Here is a 24,937-nt window from a genome sequence, read left to right as displayed (position 1 = left end):
GCTTTCGCACCAATAAAACACCTGCACACGGCTTTGCCACAGTGTTTGTGGCGAGCGGCGCACAGACACGCTTTTGCAAAGCGAGCGCACGCAGAGAAAGAGGGAGAATTTATTCACAAAACAAATAATGTTCCTCTGGCGCATGTAACTCAACACAGAGCTGTGCGGTATCGCCGCCACTGCGCCAGGCTGTGGTGGCAGAGGTGAGGGTCAACAGAAGGGGAGGGTAACGCGTGAGGGGAGGGGGCGCAAGGCATCGCATGAGCAGTAGGGCTCCTGGTCGGCGGACACGCACTGCATGGACTCCGTAGCGTACCGCGGCGTCTCAAAGTGATCGGCGCGCCGCCGCCGTTTTCACTCGGCGCGCCATAATATATTTTTCTCCGCAAATCTATCTGCGTGTGGGATTTGGTTTTGTCTTGTTTAATTCTTTCCGCTGTTTGAGGCATATAACCACGTCAAGGAGTCATCACGTCAAGTGTGTTTCAATGAATCAACACAAAACAAACAAAAGCAACCCTGCTCTCCGGGCATCTACGCATGCGCATCGTCACCAGACAACAATAACGTGGCACTCCGAAACTTTTTCAAAAGCGCAACGAGAAGAAACAACGGTTTCGGAACGTCGAAAACACGACTTAAGGGTCGCGGGCAATGTGGCTGCGGGTGGAATCAACGACATGTCCCAAAACGGCGTCAACGCATCGTAACGTATCTCAGCTAGAAAAATGTTCACCTGCTGCAAAAAAAAAAAAAGTATTTTTTTTTGCACTTCGGGAAAAGGCCCTTATAAGAGAAGTTACTTTAAACATATGGGGATTAATATTCAGAACAAGTGATTTCACAAACTGTCCAGATGGAAATGTTTGTGTTGTAACATCTACTGTTTGGGTGACACGTAAAGGGCTGAACCAAGCAAAAGTTGGTCATAAAGGTTATGGTTTATGGGGGTTTAACGTCCCAAAGCGACTCAGGCTTTACATGAGAGACGCCGTAGTGAAGGGCTCCGGTCATAGAAAAGGTCTGTTTATTTTTACGTAAAGAATATTGTATAACCACAATCTAATTTAGAACCAGTGGAAGTATGATTAACATATCGAGTGCCACGTGCGTCGGTGCCGGCTTAACGATTCTAGACGAATTGGAAAAATACCTGTTAATCGAAGGATATAGCAAAAAGAAAACAATTGCGACTACGACGCAGAAAACAAGAAAGGTTCTGCACGTTGGTGAGCAAGAAATATATAAGCACAATCAACGTACGCGCTTGTGATATGTGCTTAATTTTTAAAAAATATGGCGCCTAAAAAACAAAAGATTTACAGAACATTTTGCATTTCTTTCACCCTTCAACCAATCTGTATTCAGAGCCCCGAAAAGGCATAGCGAAACAGCTTGGTAAATTTGTGGTTTAGCTTTCCACGCCGCCGTTGAAAAATGGCCTTGCACCACCGCCGATGATTACCAGGCGCCGCGCCGCCGCTAGAAACGACCGCCACGCCGCCGCCGTTCGAAACCGACACGGCGCGCCCCTCCAGTGAAGCGCCTGAGAAGCGACGCACCGGCCACGGCGGCGCAGACATGCGCGCTTCTCGGGAGCTCGACATCGTGGTGTTCGGTGCCACGGGCGTAACGGGCGCGTTCGTGGTCGAGGAGCTGCAGCGGGACTCCGAGGATCTGCGATGGGGCGTCGCCGGCCGGAACGCGGACAGGCTGCGTCAGACGCTACGCATGGCAGCCACCAACCTCGGGCTCGAAGGTGAGTATTCAAGCCTGTGTGTGTATGCGTGATTGTTGCAAGTGTACTCCAGCGGTGGCGCTGGAGTGCGGAAGTGGTTAGGGAGCCTACATGTCAGGCGCCTCCGTCTTTTAGGCCATCGGTCATACCATGCTGAATACGCCGGTTCTCGTCCGATCACCGAAGCTAGGGTGGTGTCGCCTTTTGATCTTCCTCGTGCCGCCGCCAACGTTTGTAGATAAGGACAGCTGGAAAACTTCCCTATAACTTGGCCCCGGGAATCGGCCCCACTTCCGTTGCCGCTTTCATCTCAAAGAGACGTGAGCGCCATCTCTGGGATTTTGACAGTGCCACGTTAGTTTTCTTTGTTTTATCCAACGTTGTCTAAAAACGCTGCACAACGTTTTTAGATAAAAGCAGTTGGGAAAACTGCGGCGGCGCGCCAGGGCGCAGAGCGAACCCAAAACTTGTGCGGCCTAGGCAGTGGCGCTGCGCGCGTCGTCTGCTACTTCCAGCTTGAGGAGCGTCAGCAGACGGTTTCTCGTGTGCGTACGGAAACGGCGTACAGAAACAGAAGGGCTTTAAGTTTCGGCCGAGATCTACGGACAGAAGCTCAACCCCGAGCATCCTGCCTTCTCGTACCGCAGGCGTAGAGTGCACGCGCACTCAGCAATACGTGGAAGCCGCGCCCGGCGCAGACGACGCGACGTGCGAGCTAGCGTAGACCAGGCTTTTATGCTGAAAACTCACTACGTGACCAAGCGCAGCCAATGGGCGTAGCGGCGGCGAAGATAAAACCAAGAAAACTAACGTGGTACTGTCAAAACCCTAGAGATGGCGCTCGCGTCTCTTTGAGATTAAAGCCCCGCAATAGAAAGTAACGACGGTGGCGCCGATCGTGGCGTCACCTAGGCAGGGGGATGCTAGCAGACGCTCCCAACGCTCGCCTTTTGGCGCGCAGCAGACCGCGCGCCCGAATGAAGTTTGTGTGGCGTTTTTTGCCTTGGCTTCGGTCGAAATGACATGATGACAAGGAAGATCGAGAAATAAGTTTCATAAATAACTACCGCGACCGACGTTGCGCTGCTTTATAGAAACTTTTTGTCCTGCGATAGCTTTGATTTCGGAGCATACCTTGGAAGTGGCGTGCGCGAGCGAGTTCGCGGCACTATAGTGAATATACAGTATTGTGCGTTTTTATCGTGAATACTTTCAAATGTTTTCCCGCCTCAACCGCTGGCTCATTTGCGATGAAACTGCACGCAAAGCTTGCGTATTACGGTAACTTTTGTATCGTAGCAAGTCTGACAACGGTACTTACTTAGTTGAGCCATGCATGATGCGAAAACGCAATCGCCTACGTAGAGATCGGCGAACCAAAATAAAAATAATAACCAAAACACGCAAACGACGTTTTTTCGCTGAATGGCGGCAGTGGCGCAATCTGTTTTCGGCTGTCGAAAGCGCCACAAGGCCGCCGAGGCGAGCATTGCAAGAAGCGCGGGCCGTTTCGTCTGCTTCAACTGAAGCGCTTACAAGATTTTCGGCTAATTGAGCGAAAAAAAATCAGAACAACTGATTCAACGAATACCTTTCAAAGAATATTGTTTGCAACGCTCGTCTCGGCGGCCTTTTCGTGACGCTTTGAACTGCCGAAAACAGATAGCGCCACTGCCGCCCTTCGAAAAAACGTCGTCTGTGGGTGTGTGTTCGTCGATCTCTACGTAGACGATTACGTTTTCGCATCATGCACAACTCAACTCAGTAAGTACCGTTGTCAAACTTGCTGCGATACAAAAGTTACCATAATACGCAAGCTCTGTAGGCAGATTCACCGCAAATGAGCCAGCGGTTGAGGCGGGGAAATTTTTGAAAGTCTTCACGATAAAAACGCACAACACTGTACTGTACTCAGCGCGTTGTGTTCCGAACGCTCGCGCTTTGGCGCGCAGCGGACCGCGTCCGAATGAATTTGTTGTTGGATTTTCTTCCTCTTATTCGGCCGCATGGCATGGGAGGTACAAAAATTAGTTGCCCAAATAACTGCCCCGACCCACGTTGCACTGCTTTATCGGATCTTTTCGTACTGTGATCGCTTCGAACGCGGTGCACACGGTGGAAGTGGAGTGAGCGAGCGAGTTCGCGGCACTGTAGTGAATGACCCGCCGCGGTGGCTCAGTGGTTAGGGCGCTCGACTACTGAGCCGGAGTTCCCGGGTTCGAACCCGACCGCGGCGGCTGCGTTTTTATGGAGGAAAAACGCTAAGGCGCCCGTGTGCTGTGCGATGTCAGTGCACGTTAAAGATCCCCAGGTGGTCGAAATTAATCCGGAGCCCTCCACTACGGCACCTATTTCTTCCTTTCTTTCACTCCCTCCCTTATCCCTTCCCATACGGCGCGGTTCAGGTGTCCAACGATATATGAGACAGATACTGCGCCACTTCCTTTCCCCCAAAAACCAATTAAAAAAAAACTGTAGTGAATATCTCGGAGTCGTGTTTTTCAACCGGCGTCTTTTGCCCAATCTTATTAAAAATTTAACTCCGTAAAGAGGAAGTGGACCGACATGCGACTAGATGCGTGGCCTAGGCTTTATTTGAACGGATGACAGTTTAATGCTCCTATAATATATATTCTCTCAAACGCGTGTTCGCTCGTGAAACGGGCTGTGCTATTCAGTGAGTAGGTGATTACTCGTCTGAATTTCAATTATTTTAGCGCAGGAAAGCTTGGAGATTATAATATACCTCGGACATCTCGCAGGTATATTATACCGTCAAAAATTTCCGACTGACGGCAGCCACGTAATGTTTGTTTGTAAATATAGGCGAATACGAAGCCCTAGAGTTGCACACTGTAACACGGTTGTGATCAGAATTTTGATGTAGGGTTAATAGTTTGGGTTGATTAATAGCAACCAAAAAAGGCATTTAAACGCTGTTTCGTGAGCAACTACAGTGCTGCATGAGTCATTCGAATGCTGCTTGTTTAGGTGATTATCATCTTGGGCCACCATATGAATAATGGCTTGTAAGAGAACATTGCCTTCCCTTTTGTAATCTCCATGCCTAACGCGCAGTAGCCAGGACTGCCGCAGTTAATCGCTTTCGGTCGAAGTAGCGTGCAACAGAAAAAAATCCCAAAAACTGAAAATCAAAACTCGAATTTACTCAGTTCTCTCTGAAGCAAACACGTTGGTTCGTTTAGGAATCGCGAGCAGCACGAATTGCGGGGGCTTCAACAGCGATAACCACCCCTTTGGCGTGGAGTTCGCGTGAGCGACAGAGTCCAACTGCAACAAAACAAATATGTCCAGCGATGCGCCAAACATGAAAGATGGACCTGCACCGCGTGCAGCAGGAACAGCGTAGGCTCAAACGCCAAGAACCACCCTTTTATAATCGAATTCATGAGTGAAGGAGCCCATCTGTAACGACCCAAATACGGCAAGCAATGCGCGCAACATAAAAGCTACACATATATTGCGAGCAGCATGTACAGCGGGTATCAGACAGCGGGAACCGCCCCTTTATCATGGGGTTCGTAAGCGAAGGAGTCCAACTGCGACGAAGGTTCAAGCAGCAGTGCGCAAGATGAAAGCTAGACCTCCAACGCGAGCGACGTAAACATGGGAGCTTAAATAATATGAAGCGTAATTAACTTTCGAGTCGAGCCTGCGAACGAGTCTGACTGGTACCAAGTCGACACGCCACGAAATGCGCGCAACATCAAAGCTGCACCTGCAGAATCTAGCAGAGCTGGCACGGTGGGCATAAGAGAACAAGAAGCACAGCTTTCGTAGCCTACGAGTGAACGAATCCATCTACAGCTATGCCAAACAGCATTTACTGCGAAGAAAGGCGGCAGTCGCTCGCGCTTCGCACCAAATCAACCGAAAAAAAAAACACGACTGACAACTGATGAACGGCCACTCAGCTCACAAATAAGTGGCGGATCCAGCACATTATCGAAGTTTGCCCGGCCGATCCTGTGCATCCAAACCTTTCGGCGAGCCGCTTTGCTTTTTCCGGGCGGAATTACAAAAAAATCTTTTCCCGCTGCCTCCTCGGTTGTTGCATCCATACGCGTAACAGAAGCTCGGTATCGCTGCAATGCTAGACGCCGTCAAAGATGGAAAAGCACTTCCCGCCAAAACTGTTGCACAAAAAGAAAACGAAGCGTGACTCCCACCCCCTGCAATGGCGCCGGCGTCTGCTGCGGAGTAAAGCCCTTACTGCGGAGCAAAAAAGCGCGCTAACACGTGACCACGGCGCCTCGGCCAATGGAAGGCTCGATTATCCGGCGGCGCGCTAGGAGATGAGGGAAGCTGGCAAGTTCAAAGCTTTGTGTTACTTTTGCTTCATTGAGGGGCTTTATTTGAGATTAGTGTTCCCTATTTGAGGTGAAAGTGGCAACGGAAGTGGGGCCTATTCCCGGGGGCAAGTTTTCCAACTGTCCTTATATAAAAACTACAGTGCTCTAGAAGGTGTTGTAGTGGCAAGAGCGAAGTGGGTTTCGATGGGAGGCGCTGAAGCAAAAAAAGCGGCCGGCTGCGCGCGGCGCTGCTGTCGAATACTGGAGAGCAAAAGCTGGCCGTCTGCGTTGCTGCGTCTCTGCATTCAGCGAGTTTGAGCATTGTCGTTGGGAAAGGGTGGCGCTTTAAGCTCATTGGGATAATAAAAGCGGATAAGCGCATCCCTCGGAGACGCAAAAATATGCAAGAAGTCTACAAAGCGCGGGTACTACTCCACACCCAGCCAACCGCGAACATGTCGCCTGAACGGGGCACGCTGAGGATGCATGGCCAACCATAGGCACACAGAGCAAAAAACCACCTGGGGCAGGGAAAGTGCACTGCAGAGCAAGTAGGCGGCCAGCGAAAGCGGGCAAAGTTGACGAACAATTACAAGGGGTGAGCAGTGAAGCTCGAGGATGAGGTGGAAGAAGATTGGCTAAATGAAATGGTGGGGAAACCACTCGGAAAAAGTACGAGATGACCGTAAAGCAAGAATGAAAGGCTGTGGACGAAGAGTAAAAGGAACGAACGGAGGTGTTGGAAATGCTAGTTAAGCGTTTGGATCGATTTTATGGGGTTCAACCTGGGGTTCAACCTCGTAACCTAAGTCGCTTTGGGACAATTAAAGTGACTCGGGTTACGAAGGACGCCGTAGCCACTCTGGATAATTTTGAACCCCTGGTGTACATTCTTTAATGTGCTCTGACATCGCACAGTACACGCGTGCCTTTAGAGCACTTCGCCTAAATGCGACCGCTGTGGCTGGGATCCAACCCGAATCTTTCGGGCCAGCAGCCGAGCGCGCACTACAACAACTGATCAGGCATCACGGCGGCGAAAGAAAAGGGAAGCGGATAACAAAATACAATAAAGCAATGCTCATGAAGCAGGAAAAGGAAGACAACAAATAAAACTATGGGAAGAGACAGAGACCTAGATCTACGCCCGCCGACGCGGACAGAAACGACATTTACCTTTCTGTGAGAATGATAGTGGGCTCGCTGATGCGGCAGAAGTAATTTGAACGGTTTCAATTATTTCTTTGGTAAGGCGGCCACTATTTGTGATCACTGAGCAGCTCTCAAAAGACTGGCAGGCAGATCAGTCCCTGCAGTGACACCATTGAGGCGTCCGCCACGGTCCCTCTGAATCACTCTTTCCATCGCTTGAGCACCAGTACAAAGTGGAAACGGGGCAGTTTTCTGCATATATGTACCATATGAACATAACATCTGTTATTTTATTAGTGAATATGTCCCATCTGAGAATGTGCGTCCAAGCTCGAAATGAATGCTCTATTAAAAGCGGAAGTTCGTTGCGTTGTCAACTGTATGCATCAGAATTAGCATTTTATAATTCTAAAATTGCATTTATTTGGCTTGTGGTTACGTTAACGTTAAACTGAAATTTTGAAAAACAGTCATTTCTAAACCCAGGCAGGAGCGACATGGAACTCCATTATAAGGTCAGGATTAATTAATTAGTAGTTAAAACTTAACATTTGAGAGGCGAGTATTAGAAGAACCAGTAACAGTATGGGTTGGTCATTATAATTAATGATGCAACCAATTTAAGTGAAATTGAACACAGAATAAGCACTGACATCATCAGTAGAAAATGGTGCACTGTAAGGCGATTTGCATGAATGGCCTTCATTAAATAGTGGGCGTCCTACTCTCATGCAGCTGATGCTACATCTTCCCATTCCATCAGCCATGAAATGTCCAACAATGGAAGGGTAGCTGTGAAATCTCCTACTAGCGTTATATGAACGCCTTGAGCGCATGCTATTTTAATAGCATTATAAAATTTTCACGAATAAAACTACAATAAGAACGGTGGTGAATTATTGCATAAGAAAAAAAATAAAGGATCCAGTGTCCTGTGCTCTGAACATCAATGACTGTAGCGAAACAGTAGACGGCACTTGTGGATTCATCGTTCAAGCGCTATCCTATTTTGTCGGGAAGATATTTCACCTGATTTTCTTGAAAAAGCAATAACGAAACAAAACCCCGGAAAAACCAAGATAGGCAGTTGCTATTTTTTTCAAATAGACCAAACTTGCAGCCAAAAGTTGTAGGTTATTGTTTTACCATTCCTAGGGCTGCCCAGGATATCCTGCGGGTGTGGCATACGTCGAAGGGGGAGTTAATTTTCGGGCATTGTTCTTCTTCAAGACAAAATAAAAAGAACAAATTGCGGCATTGAGAGAGCAATATATTCGTTGCGCATAACGCAACGCAAGGATTAAGCCACTTGGTGCTTGTGAGCGAACAAAATCAATTCCTCCAGAGACAGAAAGGAGCGCAGGGCAAATTTTCGAGGTAGCGGCCGCCATCTCTTGCCTCCCGTTGGCGCCGTACGTTACTGAAACACGAGCCACTGATTTTCCTTTTAAAAATAATCATCCATTCGTTTTGTGCATATTCATTGGCAGCTAAGTGGGGATGCATTAAAAAAAGTGGGATACTTATGTGATAACGCCATAACAAACAGCATGACTGTCCTGTCGGCCCCTCGTAGCTGCGCGCCGCGCGTACCGACGACGCGCTGTTTCTGCTCCAGCTCTACCCATATTCATGTTTGTAGATTCCCTTACTCCCCCAAAGCAACGCAAGTTTCCTGTGGTGCAGTATCGGCGTATAAACCAGGCCACATTAAATTCCTTTCGGGCAGCACTTGCCGGCGTGGGCTGGCATCTCGTGCTCAGCAATAATGATCCAGAGGACGCATATGGTGCCTTCATTACTACATTTAAGTCTGTCTATGACCAAACATTTCCACTTGTGACTTATAAAAAAACCCCGCAAGGCCCGCAAGCCCTGGATAACAAAAGAATGCCTTGAAATGATAAAACAAAAAATGAATCTTTACAACTGCTTTACCAAAAGCCTATCCCTTGATGACCTAGCGCCTTTTAAGGCGCATCGAAATCAAGTCACTTCTTTTGTTCGCCAAACAAAGCAAGAGTATATGGAAAAATTATTTAATCCAGAAATAATTAACAAGAGTGATCTTGTATGGAAAAAATAACTGAAGTTTTGAACCGAGGTGGACATGCCAGCGGCATGTTTGAGGTGTTGGGTGATAACACACCAGTCAGTGGGAAACTTTTGGCGGAAAAATTTAATGATTTCTTCGCGTCACTGGTAGATGGCAACCATGGCCCCCAGAATATCAAATGCCTCGACTCGCGGGTTTCTTCCACGGCACTCTTGATGCTAACGGACGCCAATGAAATCAAAACTTGCCTTTTGACTCTCCATAACAGCAGGTCACGAGACATAGGCGATCTTAAACTCCAACCAATAAAATATGTAGTCCATGTAATTAGCCGAGTTTTAGAGCGCATTTTTAATTGCTGCCTTGAACATGCGGTGTTTCCCCGACGATTGCAGATTGCCAAAGTAGCCATTGTTCATAAGGGTGGAGATTAAAATGACCTGTCGAATTATCACCCAATTTCTATCCTCCCCATTTTCTCGAAGTGTTTTGAAAAAATATTATAGAAGCGAATGTCCAGTTTCTGCGAAAAATGTAACATACTAATGCCTAGCCAGCATGGCTTCAGGAAGAACTTTTCTACAGAAACTGCACTTCTAACCCAAAAATAACTAATTCTAGAGTCCTTTGAACAAAAACTTTTCTCTCTCGGCATTTTTATTGACTTTTCGAAAGCGTTCGATCGCATCGATCACAACACAATGTTTGCAAAACTCGAACACTATAGTTTTCGCGGAAATTTTCATCAAATAATTATATCATACTTTAGTTGCCATGTCCAACAAGTAACAGTAGACAATGAGTCATCAAATTTTATATACCTGTCTTCTGGTGGGCCAAAACGCAGTATATTGGGACCGCTGCTTTTCCTTCTCTATGCAAATGACATAGTCTGTATAAGTAAACTTGCAACTTTTGTCATATATGCAGATGACACCACTCTATTCTTCCGAGCAGCACATGTGCGAGATCTTGAACAGCAAGCTACAGATTGTTTGCAGAAACTTCACGAATGGTCTGAGTCCAATTCACTGATCATAAAAACAGGAAAAAACAAAGCTGTACTTTTTAGACCTTGTACTAAGGATCCTGCTATCTTACAAATTCATTTAAAAATGGGTTCCTCATTTATTCAAATAGTTCCTACGGTCAAAGGCCTAGGAGTGCTTTTTAATGAAAATTTATTATGGGATGAAAACGTTGAAAAAGTCAGGGACAAATTGTCCAAGGTTGCTGGTATTGTGTCCCAGGTGCGATACCTCTTCCTCCCTGTTGCTAACTATTGTATTTTGGTCTGGGGAACAACATCATTTATGAATATTAAACGGTTTTGATTTACGGCAAAAGAATATTGTTCGAAATGTTGTTAATGCTTCACGTTTTGAACATACATAATCGATTTTAGCACCGCTTCGCATCAACCCCCCCCCCCCCCCCCTTTTCCCCAAGTCTTTGAATCTATACTACTGAGGCGGTATAAAACAAGTATTAGAAAAAATAATCCATTTATGGTGCACCTGTCGAGCTTAAAATGTAAAGAACTGAAGTATGCTGCCCGTACTGGTTTCACATGGTTCGTGCCAAAAACTCGAACGAATTATGGTCGCCAAATGCTTTCATACTCTTCCGTGCTCAGTAAATAAGGCATTTAAATTGATGTACACTTAGGTACCGTCGGCACTTCGTGCAACTGAGATTTGTATTCATTATTTTGTATTTTCTTTCCTGTGTGCTTACTTGCCGTTTTATTTTATGTCCATATTCCCGTAGTGATCCTGTTATGAATGTATGTGACACGCGGTATGCCATTCTGATGCTGCTGTCAAGTCATTGTAGGGTGCCATGCGTCGACCCCTGTCAAGCCTTTTTCCTGGCTTTTTGTCAACACACCCAACATCGTCAAGGTGTCGAATAAATTGAATTGAATTGAATTCATATGAGTGAGTAGCCCTCCACTGTTTCGTTCCTCGAGGAGGTGGGGTGGGGGGGGAGAAGAGGCGGCGCAGCAAGGAGGGTCAAAGAACGCCAACAAGGTAGGTAGGTAAACTCTTTTATTGCGCCCAAAAACAGGGGACCAGTCAAAGGACCGGTTGCGCTGACTTAGAGGAGGTCGGCGGGGATCCTTTGGGATGCCGCAGCCTCCACCGCGCGCTGGATAAGCCAGCGTTGGTCTGCTGGCTTGGAAGTACACAGGAGAGACTCCCACGTCTCTGGGGTGTTTGCGTTGTCTCTGTTGTAATGTGTACAAGTCCACACCATGTGTATGAGTGTGGCCGGAGTTGAGCAGTGTTTACACATGGGGGCTATCCATTCCGGAAAGATCCTGCTGTATAAGAGGGGGTGTGGGAATCTGCCAGTTTGTAGTTTGCGCCATTGGACGGCCTCGCGTCTTGTTAGATCGCGGTGTGCGGGAGGATATGTGCACCTTTGGAGTCTGTAGTGCTGGAGTATGTCCGTGTAAGTGGTGAGTAGAGATAGTGAAGCGCGTGGGATATTAGTGTCAGCGGAAGCAGGGTGGCTGATCATACTCTCGGCTCGGCAGCTGAGATCTCGAGCGAGAGTGTGTGCCTGGGCGTTTCCGCTGAGCGACTCGTGGGCTGGAGCCCAAAGAAGTAAGCGAGATGTGGAAGAGGGTGCTGTAGAACGTAGAATGTGTAACGCCTGGCAAGAGATACGGCCAGCATCGTAATTGCGAATAGCCTGTTGAGAGTCACTGATGACGACTTTGGTATTAGGGTCGGCTAGCGCGAGCGCAATGGCAACCTCCTCAGCTGCGGTGACTGTTTCTGCATTGCGAATGCTGCAGGCTGTGTACCAGCTGCGGTGAGGGGCGAGAGCTACCGCCACCATCGCTGGCCTCGATGGATGGTAAGAGGCGTCCGTATACGTGACGTCTGGACGTCCGCTGAAGCGTTTCGCGAACTGACGAGCCCGGTCGGCCCGTCTCTCGGCGTGGTGTTCCGGGTGCATCCGTTTGGGAATGGGAGGAATGCGGAGATTTAGGCGATATTCCGATGTAAGTTCAGCGTAACTTGGGGCCGATCTCGGCGGGGAGATCCCAACTTGCTGCAGTACCGCTCGGCCAGCGTGTGTGAGTGAGAGCCGCTCATACTGGGCGGTGAGGGTTGCTTCGATCAGTTCGCTCACGGTATTGGAGATTCCGAGAGCCATGAGCTTATGGGTAGCTGTGGACATGGGAAGACCTAGGGCCGGCTTGTATGCTTTTCGAAGTGACGCGTCTAGCCGTTCGCTTTCGGCACGAGTGAGACGTAAGTAGGGTCCAGAGTAGGTGATGCGGGAGCAGACGAAAGCTTGAACGAGGCGCAGGAGGTTGGACTCTCGCATGCCATGATGCTTGTTGGAGATTCGCTTAAGGAGGCGTCCGATCTGAACAACCAACTGGTCGATGCGTTGGATCGTGATGTTGTTGCTGCCGTTGGCCTGTAGATGCAAGCCCAGGATCCTGATGTTGTCTGTTCGAGGAATCGGGTTTCCTTGCACCTGGAGGTTGATGTCCGGAAGTATCTTTGAAGGGCGTCGTCCCGGGGAAGGAATGATGATATACTCGGACTTTGTCGCCGAGCACGTGAGGCCAACTGTACTTAGATAATCTCCGATCCGTTCGATCGCGGTCTGTAAAGTCTCTTCAATCTGGCCGTCACTGCCGCGCGTGATCCAAAGTGTGAGGTCGTCAGCATAAATGCTGTGATGCAGGTGGGGGATGTCGGCCAGTAGCTTCGGCAGGCCTATCAGTGCGACGTTAAAAAGCATCGGCGAAAGTACGGCGCCTTGCGGCGTGCCATGGTTTCCCGGAGAGATGATGGAAGGATCTCCCGTGCCGGCTTTAAGTTGCACTGTGCGGTCGGTGAGAAAGTTTCGGATGTACGCATACATGCGATGTCCGACACCGAGAGCTTGAAGTTGTTGAAGAATCGCTTCATGGAGGACGTTGTCGAATGCCTTGGCAACATCGAGGCCGACGATGACTTTCGTGTCTAGTGTACGTCTCATGACTACCTGATGATGGAGAAGAAGCATAATGTCCGGGGCTGCTAAATGAGGGCGGAAGCCGAACATAGTGTCTGGTAGAAGATGGTTGTCTTCAAGGTATCGTGAGAGTCTGGTCTGGATAACGTGTTCCATCAGCTTCCCAACGCAGGACGTGAGAGAGATGGGACGGAGGTTGGCCAAGGTTGGTGGTTTGCCTGGCTTGGGGATGAGGACTAGATTGGCGCATTTCCACTCTTGAGGGATGGTACCGCTGGCCCAACATTCTTGAAAATAGTCGGTAAGAGCATGAATGGATGCGTCGTCTAGATTCCTAAGCATTTTATTTGAAACGCCAACAAGGACAACGCCCCAGCGCTTTCTTCGGTTAGGACTAGCCTGGAAACAATACATTCGTATGCCCTTCCTGCAGTGGTTCGTGCATTGTGGAACGCAACACTCGGGCATTTTCGGTGCTCACACAACTGTGAACGTGCTCACAGTGCTAGCATGGTGCCATTAAAGGCTTCCTATCGAGAGTGAAAATCACAGTCACTCAACAGCAGCAAGACGACAGCCTTACGCGCACTGCGACGGCAGAGAGATGGCATGCCGACTGGGGACCAAGATGGCGCAGCAACGTCTGCTGGCAACACTGCGGCCAACGTTTCTATTAGTGTTCTAGAAGGTTTTGTAGCGGCAAAAGCGGCGCTCTCCCCGTGAGGCTATAGAAGCGGCTGCCGCGGCGCGGCGCTGGCGTAGACTCGTAGGTCACTTATTTGGGCAATAATGACTCCTCAATTAAGACAGTCATCTAGATAGTTACTAGTGAAGATGTCAATTGCCGCCGCTGCCTGCGGTTGTGTGGGGTTAATTATGACATTAGTAAATCCGTTGCTGTGCAATATGTAGTCAATCTCACGTTTATTTGTAGATTGAGATGGAAAGTCTATGTTAATATCACCGCCTAAAATGAGATTAAGGTTGTTTGCTGTGATCCATTACAGATATTCATCAAGAAAGCCTATGAATTTAGAAATGCTGCCTTTAGAAGGGCAATATATAACGGAAAAGACACTACTTCCGCTTTGCAACGATAGCATTTCGTAGTCCTCGTGGGTTATAGTAAAGTCGGTAAGAATGGTGCATTTGAAAGTTTTTTTTCCGTTGCTATCAGGACACCATCGCCTCGTTTGCCAGTACGATTTTGCACATGCGTGTTGTAGTCAAGTAGGTGCAAAGCTTCGTTACTACTTTCATACCAAGTTTCTGTAATCATTATTACATTGAAACAGAAGCTCAGTGTGCAAAAAAAGTGCTTGTAATTCATCGCCCTTGCTTCACAAAGATTGAGCGTCCAGATGAAAGGACACAGCATTCTTTTTCTGTGCAGATATAAATGAAATGAGATGCTAGGCTGACGCGCTAACTTGCAGAATAACGAGTGCCCTCTACTATTTTTAAACCTACAAACCCTTGTTCGCAAATGGCAATCTCGCATTCTTGTTCGAAAGGGGAGGGGGAGGTGTCCCTTTATCTGTTTGAGATGGAAAGACACAACAGAACAGGGGTGCGAACGCTAGGAGCTGGTCGAGACAGGTATTCGTCAAGAGAATGCAACATTGGAAGCTTTCGACAACTTTTCTTTGCACTCTATCTAGAAAGCTGCTGGTGACCGGCGGGGCTTCAGGTGCACGCAGATTAGGGGGCACCCCCTTCCCCCCCTCACCTCCTCGAAGGAAGATACAGTGGAGGGCTACTCACTCATCTCCCCTCGCGCTAACCCCTTCAGTCAGCAGACATGGAAGAAGGAAAATTGGTTCTTGGTTTTACGTCACCTTGTCACGTGACTCTCTTTTCCATTTTTATTTTCCTAATTAACACCAATTTGCTTTCTTGATTAGCATGAACTAATAAACGATATGACGTGATCATTTTTATCACATATTACATCACTCTATTTTTCATTTTTGTGAATTATCTTTGCTTAATTATCTTAATCAGCATTGACTAATTACATGTCATCATGTTCTTCATCACGACATATTACACCACTCATTAATTTTTTCCGGTCGCTGCGGTCGAATTACAATCGAGGAGAAATTCTAGAGGCTCGTGTACTGTGCGATGCCAGTGCACGTTAAAGGACCCCAGGTGGTTGAAGTATCCAGAGCTCTTCGCTACTAGACTACCTATTCACTACGGTGTCCCTCATAGCCTGAGTCGCTTTGGGATGTTAAACTTCCATAAACCAATTCGTAAACCAAATAATTAATTTACAACTCAATTACATAACACTCATACACAATCAGTCATCTCGTGTGACGTCATCGTGCGGGCACATTTTGCGGGCAGGTTTTACCGACAGGTTTTGCCGACACGACCTTGGCACTGAGCTATATAATGCTTTTGCATCAAAAATTGAAGCACAATTTATGCGCTATTAAAACCTCTATCTCGAAATTGCAGGTCATAAATCCTGTTTCCGTAAAGCTCATTTATTCATTCTGTTAATTTCTACCATACCTATGTTATTTTTCTTCAATCTCCTCCTTGTGTCCATTCCTTGTTGTCCTCATCCTCCTCTTCAACAGAGGCCGACAACAGCAACTCTGTATGCTGGGTCATTATAAAGAGTCGACGTGCGAGAACTGCGCATTTTCTTCTTTATTTTGTAACGTCAGTTGTTAACACGGAAGTTGTGCCCTGATCACGTTGCCCGCGCAAAAAATTCTCAATGCGTTCTTCTGACGGCATAATTACGGCATTCTACAAAAGCGGCGTTTTGACAACACTTACGCCATACTACCCTTACGAATTAGTCCTCTGTTTACGAACACACGCACACATGCAAAGGTAGAGAGACTCCCCTGCTTAATGGCATCGTTCTCATTGCTGATCATGCGAACGCCGGGGTTGTTTTCCCTTTCGTACTGCGATAAGCTGTTTATCTCGGACAATGCTCCATATGGATGCGGTGGTCGTTGTAGAAGAGGAACAGCTTTCGGTGTTTTCATCAAACTCACTTCAGGTATCTCATATCCTGTGGTTTCTTATCAGTTTGGGAAACATGTAGGGTTATTTTTATAATGCGATGAAATTCGAAGCAGTGTTTCTGTATGCGGGTAATTAATTCTACTGACTACAGCCACGCTGGCATTTCCTTTTGCCCTCGCCCAGTGATTGCTTATAGCAAAGAGCACACCGTTAAGGCAGCACGCTGAAGGGTGTTGACGTTGGGATCACTTGTCTCCTGTAATTGTAACTGTATCTTCACATAAATAATAATAATAATAATAATAATAATAATAATAATAATAATAATAATAATAATAATAATAATAATAATAATAATAATAATACGTGGTTTTTGGGGAAAGGAGATGGCGCAGTATATCTGTCTCGTATATTGCGCCGTAAGGGAATGGATAAAGGAGCGAGTGAAAGAAGAAAGGAAGAAAGGGATGCCGTAGTGGAGAGCTCTGGAATAATTTCGACCACCTGGGGATCTTTAACGTGCACTGACATCGCACAGCACATGGGCGCCTTAAGGTTTTGCCTCCATAAAAACGCAGCCGCCGCGGTCGGGTTCGAACCCGGGTGCTCCGGATCAGTGGCCGAGCGTCCTAACCACTGAGCCACCGCGGCGGGTTATTCACATAAACAACAGTTCACTTTAAGGGCCTGCCAAAACCGAACAGGGGCTTGAGCGGCAGTTCCCGGCAGAAAGGAGAGTAATTTTGGTAATAGAAAAATAAAAAAAAATTCGTACCTGCATTAAAGTGTAAAGAACAACTGAACAACATAGTTCATCAAGCTTTCGGCATTAGGCTCTGCAATGAAATATGTAAATGAAACAACATTTCTATGATTTGTTCACATGAATAGGAAGAGAGGTGTCTCAGCCGGCACTTTAGTAAGTGTTAGTGACACGCAGAATGATTCGGAGTGTTCAACGCGCACCCAGTGTACGCAAACCACTCGTGTGCACGTATAGCCAGAAATACTTGAAGCACAACAATCTTTACACCGCACAATATTGAGTACAACAGTGTCAATAAATTAAGCAAATCTGCCAATTCTAGATGCGAACAGAAGTCAGCATTATTGTTTCGTGCCATGCTGTGCAAGACAGAGGCTAAACTAAATTTTAGAGTGCTATAAACTGTGTTCGACCTAAAAAGAATAAGAATGAGAACTTCTGATGATCTCTCCGTTGCGTGTTTTAACACTGTTTTGATAGAATACATTAGACAGTCAGTTTTATGGATATTTTTTTACAAGAAACGCAGCGTGGGTGTACCTAAGCCAGTCAGAAGTACAATGCGTACCTAAATGCTTAATGGGGAAAACATTCAAGAAGAGAACAACTGAAATTATTGCCCAGATAGCACTGAAACATTACAAAAATGTTACCTTTTTGTTTCGGCCGAACGTTAATTAAATGTTCCTAATTTTGCTAGCATTTTTGCAATGTTACAAGCATACACTGGAACAACTGTTTTGTACCATTGCTTAAATATTAACAACTTAGGGGCACTCGTAACCATATTCTTAAAAAAGCAAAGCGACAGATCACACCTCAAAATTACAAAGGACCCCAATTTACCCGCCGTGTTGGCTCGGTGGTTAGCGCGCTCGGATACTGATCCGGAGTACAAGCATACACTGGAACAACTGTTTTGTACCATTGCTTAAATATTAACAACTTAGGGGCACTTGTAACCATATTCTTAACAAAGCAAAGCGACAGATCACACCTCAAAATTCCAAAGGACCCCAATTTACCCGCCGTGTTGGCTCGGTGGTTAGGGCGCTCGGATACTGATCCGGAGTACAAGCATACACTGGAACAACTGTTTTGTACCATTGCTTAAATATTAACAACTTAGGGGCACTCGTAACCATATTCTTAACAAAGCAAAGCGACAGATCACACCTCAAAATTCCAAAGGACCCCAATTTACCCGCCGTGTTGGCTCGGTGGTTAGCGCGCTCGGATACTGATCCGGAGTACAAGCATACACTGGAACAACTGTTTTGTACCATTGCTTAAATATTAACAACTTAGGGGCACTTGTAACCATATTCTTAACAAAGCAAAGCGACAGATCACACCTCAAAATTCCAAAGGACCCCAATTTACCCGCCGTGTTGGCTCGGTGGTTAGGGCGCTCGGGTACTGATCCGGAGTACAAGCATACACTGGAACAACTGTTTTGTACCATTGCTTAAATATTAACAACTTAGGGGCACTCGTAACCATATTCTTAACAAAGCAAAGCGACAGATCACACCTCAAAATTCCAAGGGACCCCAATTTACCTGCCGTGTTGGCTCGGTGGTTAGGGCGCTCGGATACTGATCCGGAGTACAAGCATACACTGGAACAATTGTTTTGTACCATTGCTTAAATATTAACAACTTAGGGGCACTCGTAACCATATTCTTAACAAAGCAAAGCGACAGATCACACCTCAAAATTCCAAAGGACCCCAATTTACCCGCCGTGTTGGCTTGGTGGTTAGGGCGCTCAAATACTGATCCGGAGTACCCGGGTTCGAACCAGACCATGGTGGCCGCGTTTTGATGGAGGCGAAACGCAAAAGGCGCCCGTGTGCTGTTCGATGTCAGTGCACGTCAAATATCTCCATGTGGTCGAAATTATTCCGGAGCCCTCCACTATGGCACCTCCTTCTCTGTCTTCTCTCAGTCCCTCGATATTTATTTATTTATTTATTTATACTTAAAGGACCCCATTATGGGGTATTACATGAGGAGTGGGCGTGGAGTACGGCAATAAAGGCTACAGGTGAGTTTACAGGAGATTTTCGATGGGGGGCTTCCCTTGCGGCGTAGTTCAGGTGTCCGCCAAGATGTGAGGGAGATACTGCTCCATTTCTTTTCCCCAAAAATTTTGGAACTAGGCCCACTCCAGATAATGGATAGATGGATTAGTGGGAGTAGATAGAGCAGATTAGTGGGTCAGATTATTGCTCTCATGATAATCCAATGTAATGTACCCGAACACTCTAGTCCTCAGATTTTCAAATTTGCCGGTGCTGATGACTTCACGATTCTCTAGAACAATCAGGGAATTTCGTGACAGCGAAACCAGACATTCATGGATGAAGACAACCTAAATGTTGTCATATTAGAACAACATAAATGCAACGCTCTAGAAAATGATGGAGCAACTGTGCACGAGCGTGCAGGCCCATGAATTGTGGAGGCATCCAAATTAATGCTTTGCAAAAACCAACGAGGGCTACGCTTGAGCTTCATAGTCCTGCACAACATGCAAGTGATGGGCTCACCTCCGAACAGATACGTTGCGGTCAATCTTGTGTAGCCATTACTGATGAGTGTCCCGTTACTGAGTGTGGCGAATGTGTAACAAGGAAATTTTTCGAACAAAATAATGAGGCTGTGCATGTAGTCGATGGCAAGCACAATTTATTAGTTATCAGTCCATGGCAAGCACAATTTACTAGCAAGCACAAGATTTAGTTGCGAATTACTGCTATATGAGAAACATCTTGCCTGCCGGAATAATGGAGGAAGTTCTTAGATCCAGTGCCTGAAAAGTATTTTGTAATATTGTATTACGCCTGGAATTAAAACACAAAAAAAATGATGGTTGATTTGCCTAGTTAGGCCAAATGTGAATTGGTGAGCTAGCAGTTCGGTTTTCACCTAGGTTCTGTTGTTCAGATCCATTGTTCACGGATCGCAGTCCAGATAGCGATAACGGATTTATGTCTGTATATGCGAAATTGGTCATTGTCTCCATTCATAGGTGTCTGGGTGTCTTGCTACCACTCTTGCAGTGGTGCCCACCACTCGGTGGGAAGGTAAGCAGCCTGCCACGAAACCGGTTTCAGACAAGCAGACAAATAGGCAAACAGACAGACGAACATACAACGGCTAAGTGCGAGGAACAGCCGCTATAGTTGCTAGTGCACTAAGAATGATGTTTTTAGAAAGCTATATGTAAATAAAGTGTGCTCACAATCTTGCACTAGTGTTTATGAAATATAACGTTATATGTTAATAGTTAAAATTACATTAACATTTCAATGTCCTCATTAAAATAATTTTTACTTTGAATGTTAGACTAATGTTTTTCATATAACTTACAACATACTTGTAAATTTTTAACATTAACGTTACTGCAATTTACGTACCATTTTTATAACATTTTAATGTTTGGGGCTACAAGTGTGTAAGTAGGTGAATGAAGCCACAATGAGATGGCAGCTTCAATCTATTTATGATGGTTATTGAAGCATGCCATTTCATTTCAGTAAAACTAAAGCGCCTTGCTGATTATAGTCCTGATGATGTTACACCAACAGCGCGACATCAGTGTAGTTAGAAAACATGACGAGGGATATACAGCTTCCGAGCTCGTAGATGTACTACTTGAATAATAACGGCGCTAAAACTGAACTCTGTGGATCATTACTGCAGAACATTGAAGAATAGAAAAATTGCTGGTGAACCTCTTATGTATCGCTAGTAATTTTGTTGAGCGTTACAGTTTGCGTGCAGTTACTTAAACAGTTGCATAAAAATGGGTGGAAAGAGCCACGAAATCCGCAGTGGTGAGTTTATAGCCTAAACCTTAATCACTCACTGAGTGCAATGTTTTTGTCTAAAAATAAGCCAAATATATATCCTATTTTGATATAATGTACTGTTTGCTAAATCGCAAATGTTATTTATTGCTTGTAAGGCCCCTGCGGGCAGTGTTAAAATCATACGGATTTTTGAAGAATGGTAAGCATAACCTTGCACAGTTGTCTTCTGATATTAGTGCAGTACTCGGCAGTATTGTTTTGTTTGCTTTTTCCCCGTTTTTTTTACAGAGGAATAACGTACACATTTTTTTTCAAACCATGAAGGAGCCACAATTTATGTGGAGATGCTATTATTTATAATAACTAGGAAAACACCTTAACAGTGCTCAGAATCAAAGCAGGATGTCGACGGATATTCTACCAATATCAGGAGGCTTACCTCTGGTAAAACTAACTAAAATGACCTGAATTTCATCCTGGGTGCAGTAGTCAGCCAAAAGTGCGAAATCGAAGACACTCTGAATGCAGGGGATTGAGGAATGGTCGCCTAATTGTAACATCCAGCAGAGGAGACAAGGAACGTACTAAACTGGTAAGCAAGTGCAAAAGAGGAAAGCCAAGAATTTTCAATGATTATCGTAATTTTGGGACTATAGCCCATGCATACTAGATTGTCCGCACTCAGTACACAATCCTCAGGGGCAAGGCTTTCAACTGAAGCATAAAAAGTTGTGTGCAAGTGTTTGTTGCGTTGCACTAACATGAAAAAAAAGTGCGTCATTATCACTCACCTTCATTCGCCATCCACAAGGAAGCATAGAAGCTTATTGTGTATGTCATAGAAGTCAGGTCTCGGTTGATCCTGCATGCTTTATTTGCTTTTAAGGGGGCAGGTAAGAGAGCAATATTTTTTAAAACCGAGATAGCAGTTATCGTCAGGGAACCTCTGGATTGCCACAGAAGCACAACGCAAGTATGAAAAAAAAGTTTTTAGTAATAGTGTTGTGCAAAAGCTGAACGCTCTGAGGCTGCCAGATTTCGCGTTTGCTTACTCGGGACGTGAAAACAGGTGTTTTAGGCCCGTACTCTGACTCACTCTTCGTTGTCACTGCAGCTGGCGAAGCCATCGAAGGACCAAATTCTTACAGTGCCTTGTACTATTGCTTCCCTACTACTTGGGCTCCTACAGCAACCACTACTACAAGTACTCATTCAACAATATTACTACTTCTGATATCTTCTACTACTACTCCTGGCACTGCTAATAAGGGAGTAATTATTCGTTAGCACGTGCTGTTACCCGAAGCAGAAGCAGCAGTAGGTTGTACTGTTGCTAATACTTACTTAGTCCTCTGGCTACTAGAACGTTTGGTTTCTGCAGTCAACTATTTAACAACGCTATTAATACTGCCTTGTGCGTAAAAATGCCGTTTTCGGCTGTCTCGCTTCCGTGACGTAAGGCGGATTCAAAGTGGCGAGTCCCGGAAGTCGCGCGACAGGTTTAAATCGTCTTGCTACGCTCCCTCCCCGCTTTCCTAGTGCTTCCTTCGGAAGCCGGAACTAATTGCTCGAAATCGATCGCACGAGATTTGCGACTCACCAGTGTGAACCCGCCTTTAGGCTTGTGTAACATCAAAACATTTTAAAACATTAAAACAGCACATTTTAAAGCAGCGAAAAGCTCGATGAACAGTGACAGCAACTCTCTCAATTTTCTGAAGCCATCAACAGGTTACGCATGAGTATCAACAAAGAGCGTAAGACAAAATACCTTCCTATAAGCTGCATCTACTCTGAAACCTTGGAAAGTCTTTCAAACGGTACTTTCAGTTTCCGTATATGGTATGAATTTGTTTGATCATCAGTGTTGACTTAGTAACTGCCTAGAAAAACTGACTGGCATGAAAGTTGTGCGAATTCCGTGTGCAAACAGCAACTGACACTTCTCTGACATCAAAAAAGCTGATAGGTCAAGAACCTTTTCGCTTTGGGACTACTAATACGTCGATGATAAAGGCTGGCCCATTACAAAACTTTGCCCTGGAGTATGTAAACGTTCTTGCGAGGCCTGTTGACCAGCGTAAGAGAGAATTTCATCCTGAAGGAAAACCTCACGGTAAACGAAATACGTTTAGTAAACCTCCTTTCGTATTCGTGGAGTACAGAAATAATTAAGTGCCAGCCTTTCCCAAAGTTCTCTCAACATACATTATCCAGGAGGCAGACATCCGTCCCAGCAGTCTCATTCACTTCTAAACACGGAACGGCTTGCAAACCAAAGCTGTTCATTGTAATCCCTGCGCCGGAAAGTTCAAATTGTCTCTCTTCTTATTCGTAAACTTCAGTATCGCATTCATTGCGTTGTGGTATCGGACGACTGCGCAGCATACGCTTGTGCTTGGTTATTTCGCTTTTTTTCATTTTATTTGCGCCGAGTGTTCAAGGCTACAAGGACATACGTTGTCTGGGGATTAAAAAACAGCTTGATTCTTTTCTTTAACGGCCGTTATAGAGACCGCTGAAGCTCTTGGAATGTGGCTGTATAGGGGTGTGCTCCAAGGCTCCACTAATCCGTGACTTTCTCTGGCCCGCAGAAAATGCGCTGGACGGTGTGCCGGTGATTGTGGCCGACGCGGCAGACGAGTCATCCCTGCTGGCAATGGCGCAGAGGACCCGGCTCGTTCTGAACACTGTGGGGCCGGTGAGTGTAGCACTGTGTCCGCTGGTTTCTGTCCACGCCCAATTGCGCGGCAGTTTCCCGGAAAACTGTGCTGCTGTGGTGGTTCCAGCGCAGTTAGCATGTCGCGTATGTTTGGCTTCTGCCCGCCTTTTAGTATAATGCACTAAATACTAATAAACGACTGACACGGTCTCACCTAATTGGCATGCGCGAAGCGAAATTTGTGGGGTAAAAAGCATTCTCAAGATCCATATCTGTTTTATTTTTCTCACCGGCTATGGTAATGACAGCTGTACATAGTTTGACTCCACCACAAGTTCAATGTGTATTAACTCTTTGGATGAACGCAGCGAACGCCCTTAGCAGTGACATTAGACCTTATAACCAGCCAGTACATCTTTTTTCTTCCATAATTCCTGCTACAGGATGTTTCAGGGAAGACTTTAAGCAATTCTCAAAAATAGGTCTTTTGAGGTAAAAATATGGCCTTTTCAACGTAGTGTTATCATTGTTGGCGGACACCAGAAAACCGGTGAATCGTTTTAAGTATAGTAAGCTGGCTAACTAATTTTTGATAATTAACTTTTTAACTATTGCACCTAGGCAGCTGGTTTCAATTAGAGATTTGTGCGTGTTGTTAGTAATAACCATATCAGTTTTTAGAATTTCGAAAACGCGATTATCCTCAGAGTTGTGGCTCGACAAAATAACGCTACATTCTGCCAAAATACATGCGCTTTCGAAAAGCATGCAGGCAAAGCAACCTTTCCAGTGCACGTAACTAGTCAAAAAAAGCCAAACTTTGTCAAGCCACAGGGCCAAGGGCAATCGCGTTTTCGGAATTCTGAAAATTGATATGGCTATTACTAACGACCAGCTACAAATCTCTAATTGCAACTAGGCACCTAACTCTACTAGTCAAAAAGTTAATTATCAAAAATTAGTTAGCCAGCTTACTATACTTAAAACGATTCACCGGTTTTCTGGTGTCCGCCAACAGGATTTAGTTAACCAGCTTTACTTCTTAACACAATTCGCCGGCTGCTGCCAATGCTATGGCACAAAAGGCATTTTTTACCCAAAAAAGCCTATTTTTTAAACATTACTTAGTCTTCCTTGAAACACCCTCTATAGGCTTTTCATGCGGATTGTTCGCTATCGCGATCGATGTTGTCCCTTTTCTACTCCAGTACAGCTTCTATGGGCGCCAGGTGGTGCAGGCGTGCGTAGACAGCGGCACGCATCACATCGACATCAGCGCAGAACCGCAGGTATGTGGCATTTCGTCTTCCACTCTGCGCAGGAAAGAGGGCCGCCGTTTTAATAATAATAATAGTTGGTTTTTTTGTGGGAAAGAAAATGGTGCAGTATCTGTCTCATATATCGTTGGACACCTGAATGGCGCCGTAAGGGAAGGGATAAAGGAGG

The 24,937-nt window shown here is 45.9% G+C and overlaps 1 protein-coding gene across 2 annotated transcripts in view; it reads left to right on the top strand.

Annotated features, from left to right (window-relative positions):
* The first annotated feature begins 1,480 nt into the window (after positions 1–1,480).
* Positions 1,481–24,937, top strand: part of LOC144132594 (saccharopine dehydrogenase-like oxidoreductase) — a 71,263-nt gene continuing 47,806 nt past the window's right edge. For both annotated transcript variants that reach the window (XR_013314873.1, XM_077665100.1), the window contains exons 1-3: positions 1,481–1,759; positions 23,424–23,530; positions 24,700–24,780. Coding sequence is in view for 1 of the 2 variants with exons in the window: in XM_077665100.1 (XP_077521226.1) it covers positions 1,582–1,759; positions 23,424–23,530; positions 24,700–24,780 (366 nt within the window). In the remaining variant the exon portion in view is untranslated. The remainder of the gene's footprint in view (positions 1,760–23,423; positions 23,531–24,699; positions 24,781–24,937) is intronic.

This window comes from Amblyomma americanum, chromosome 5, assembly GCF_052857255.1.
Source record: "Amblyomma americanum isolate KBUSLIRL-KWMA chromosome 5, ASM5285725v1, whole genome shotgun sequence".
Lineage (NCBI taxonomy): Eukaryota > Metazoa > Arthropoda > Arachnida > Ixodida > Ixodidae > Amblyomma > Amblyomma americanum.
The sequence above is the reverse complement of the archived record's forward strand: the minus strand, read 5'-3'. Positions and strand labels throughout refer to the sequence as shown.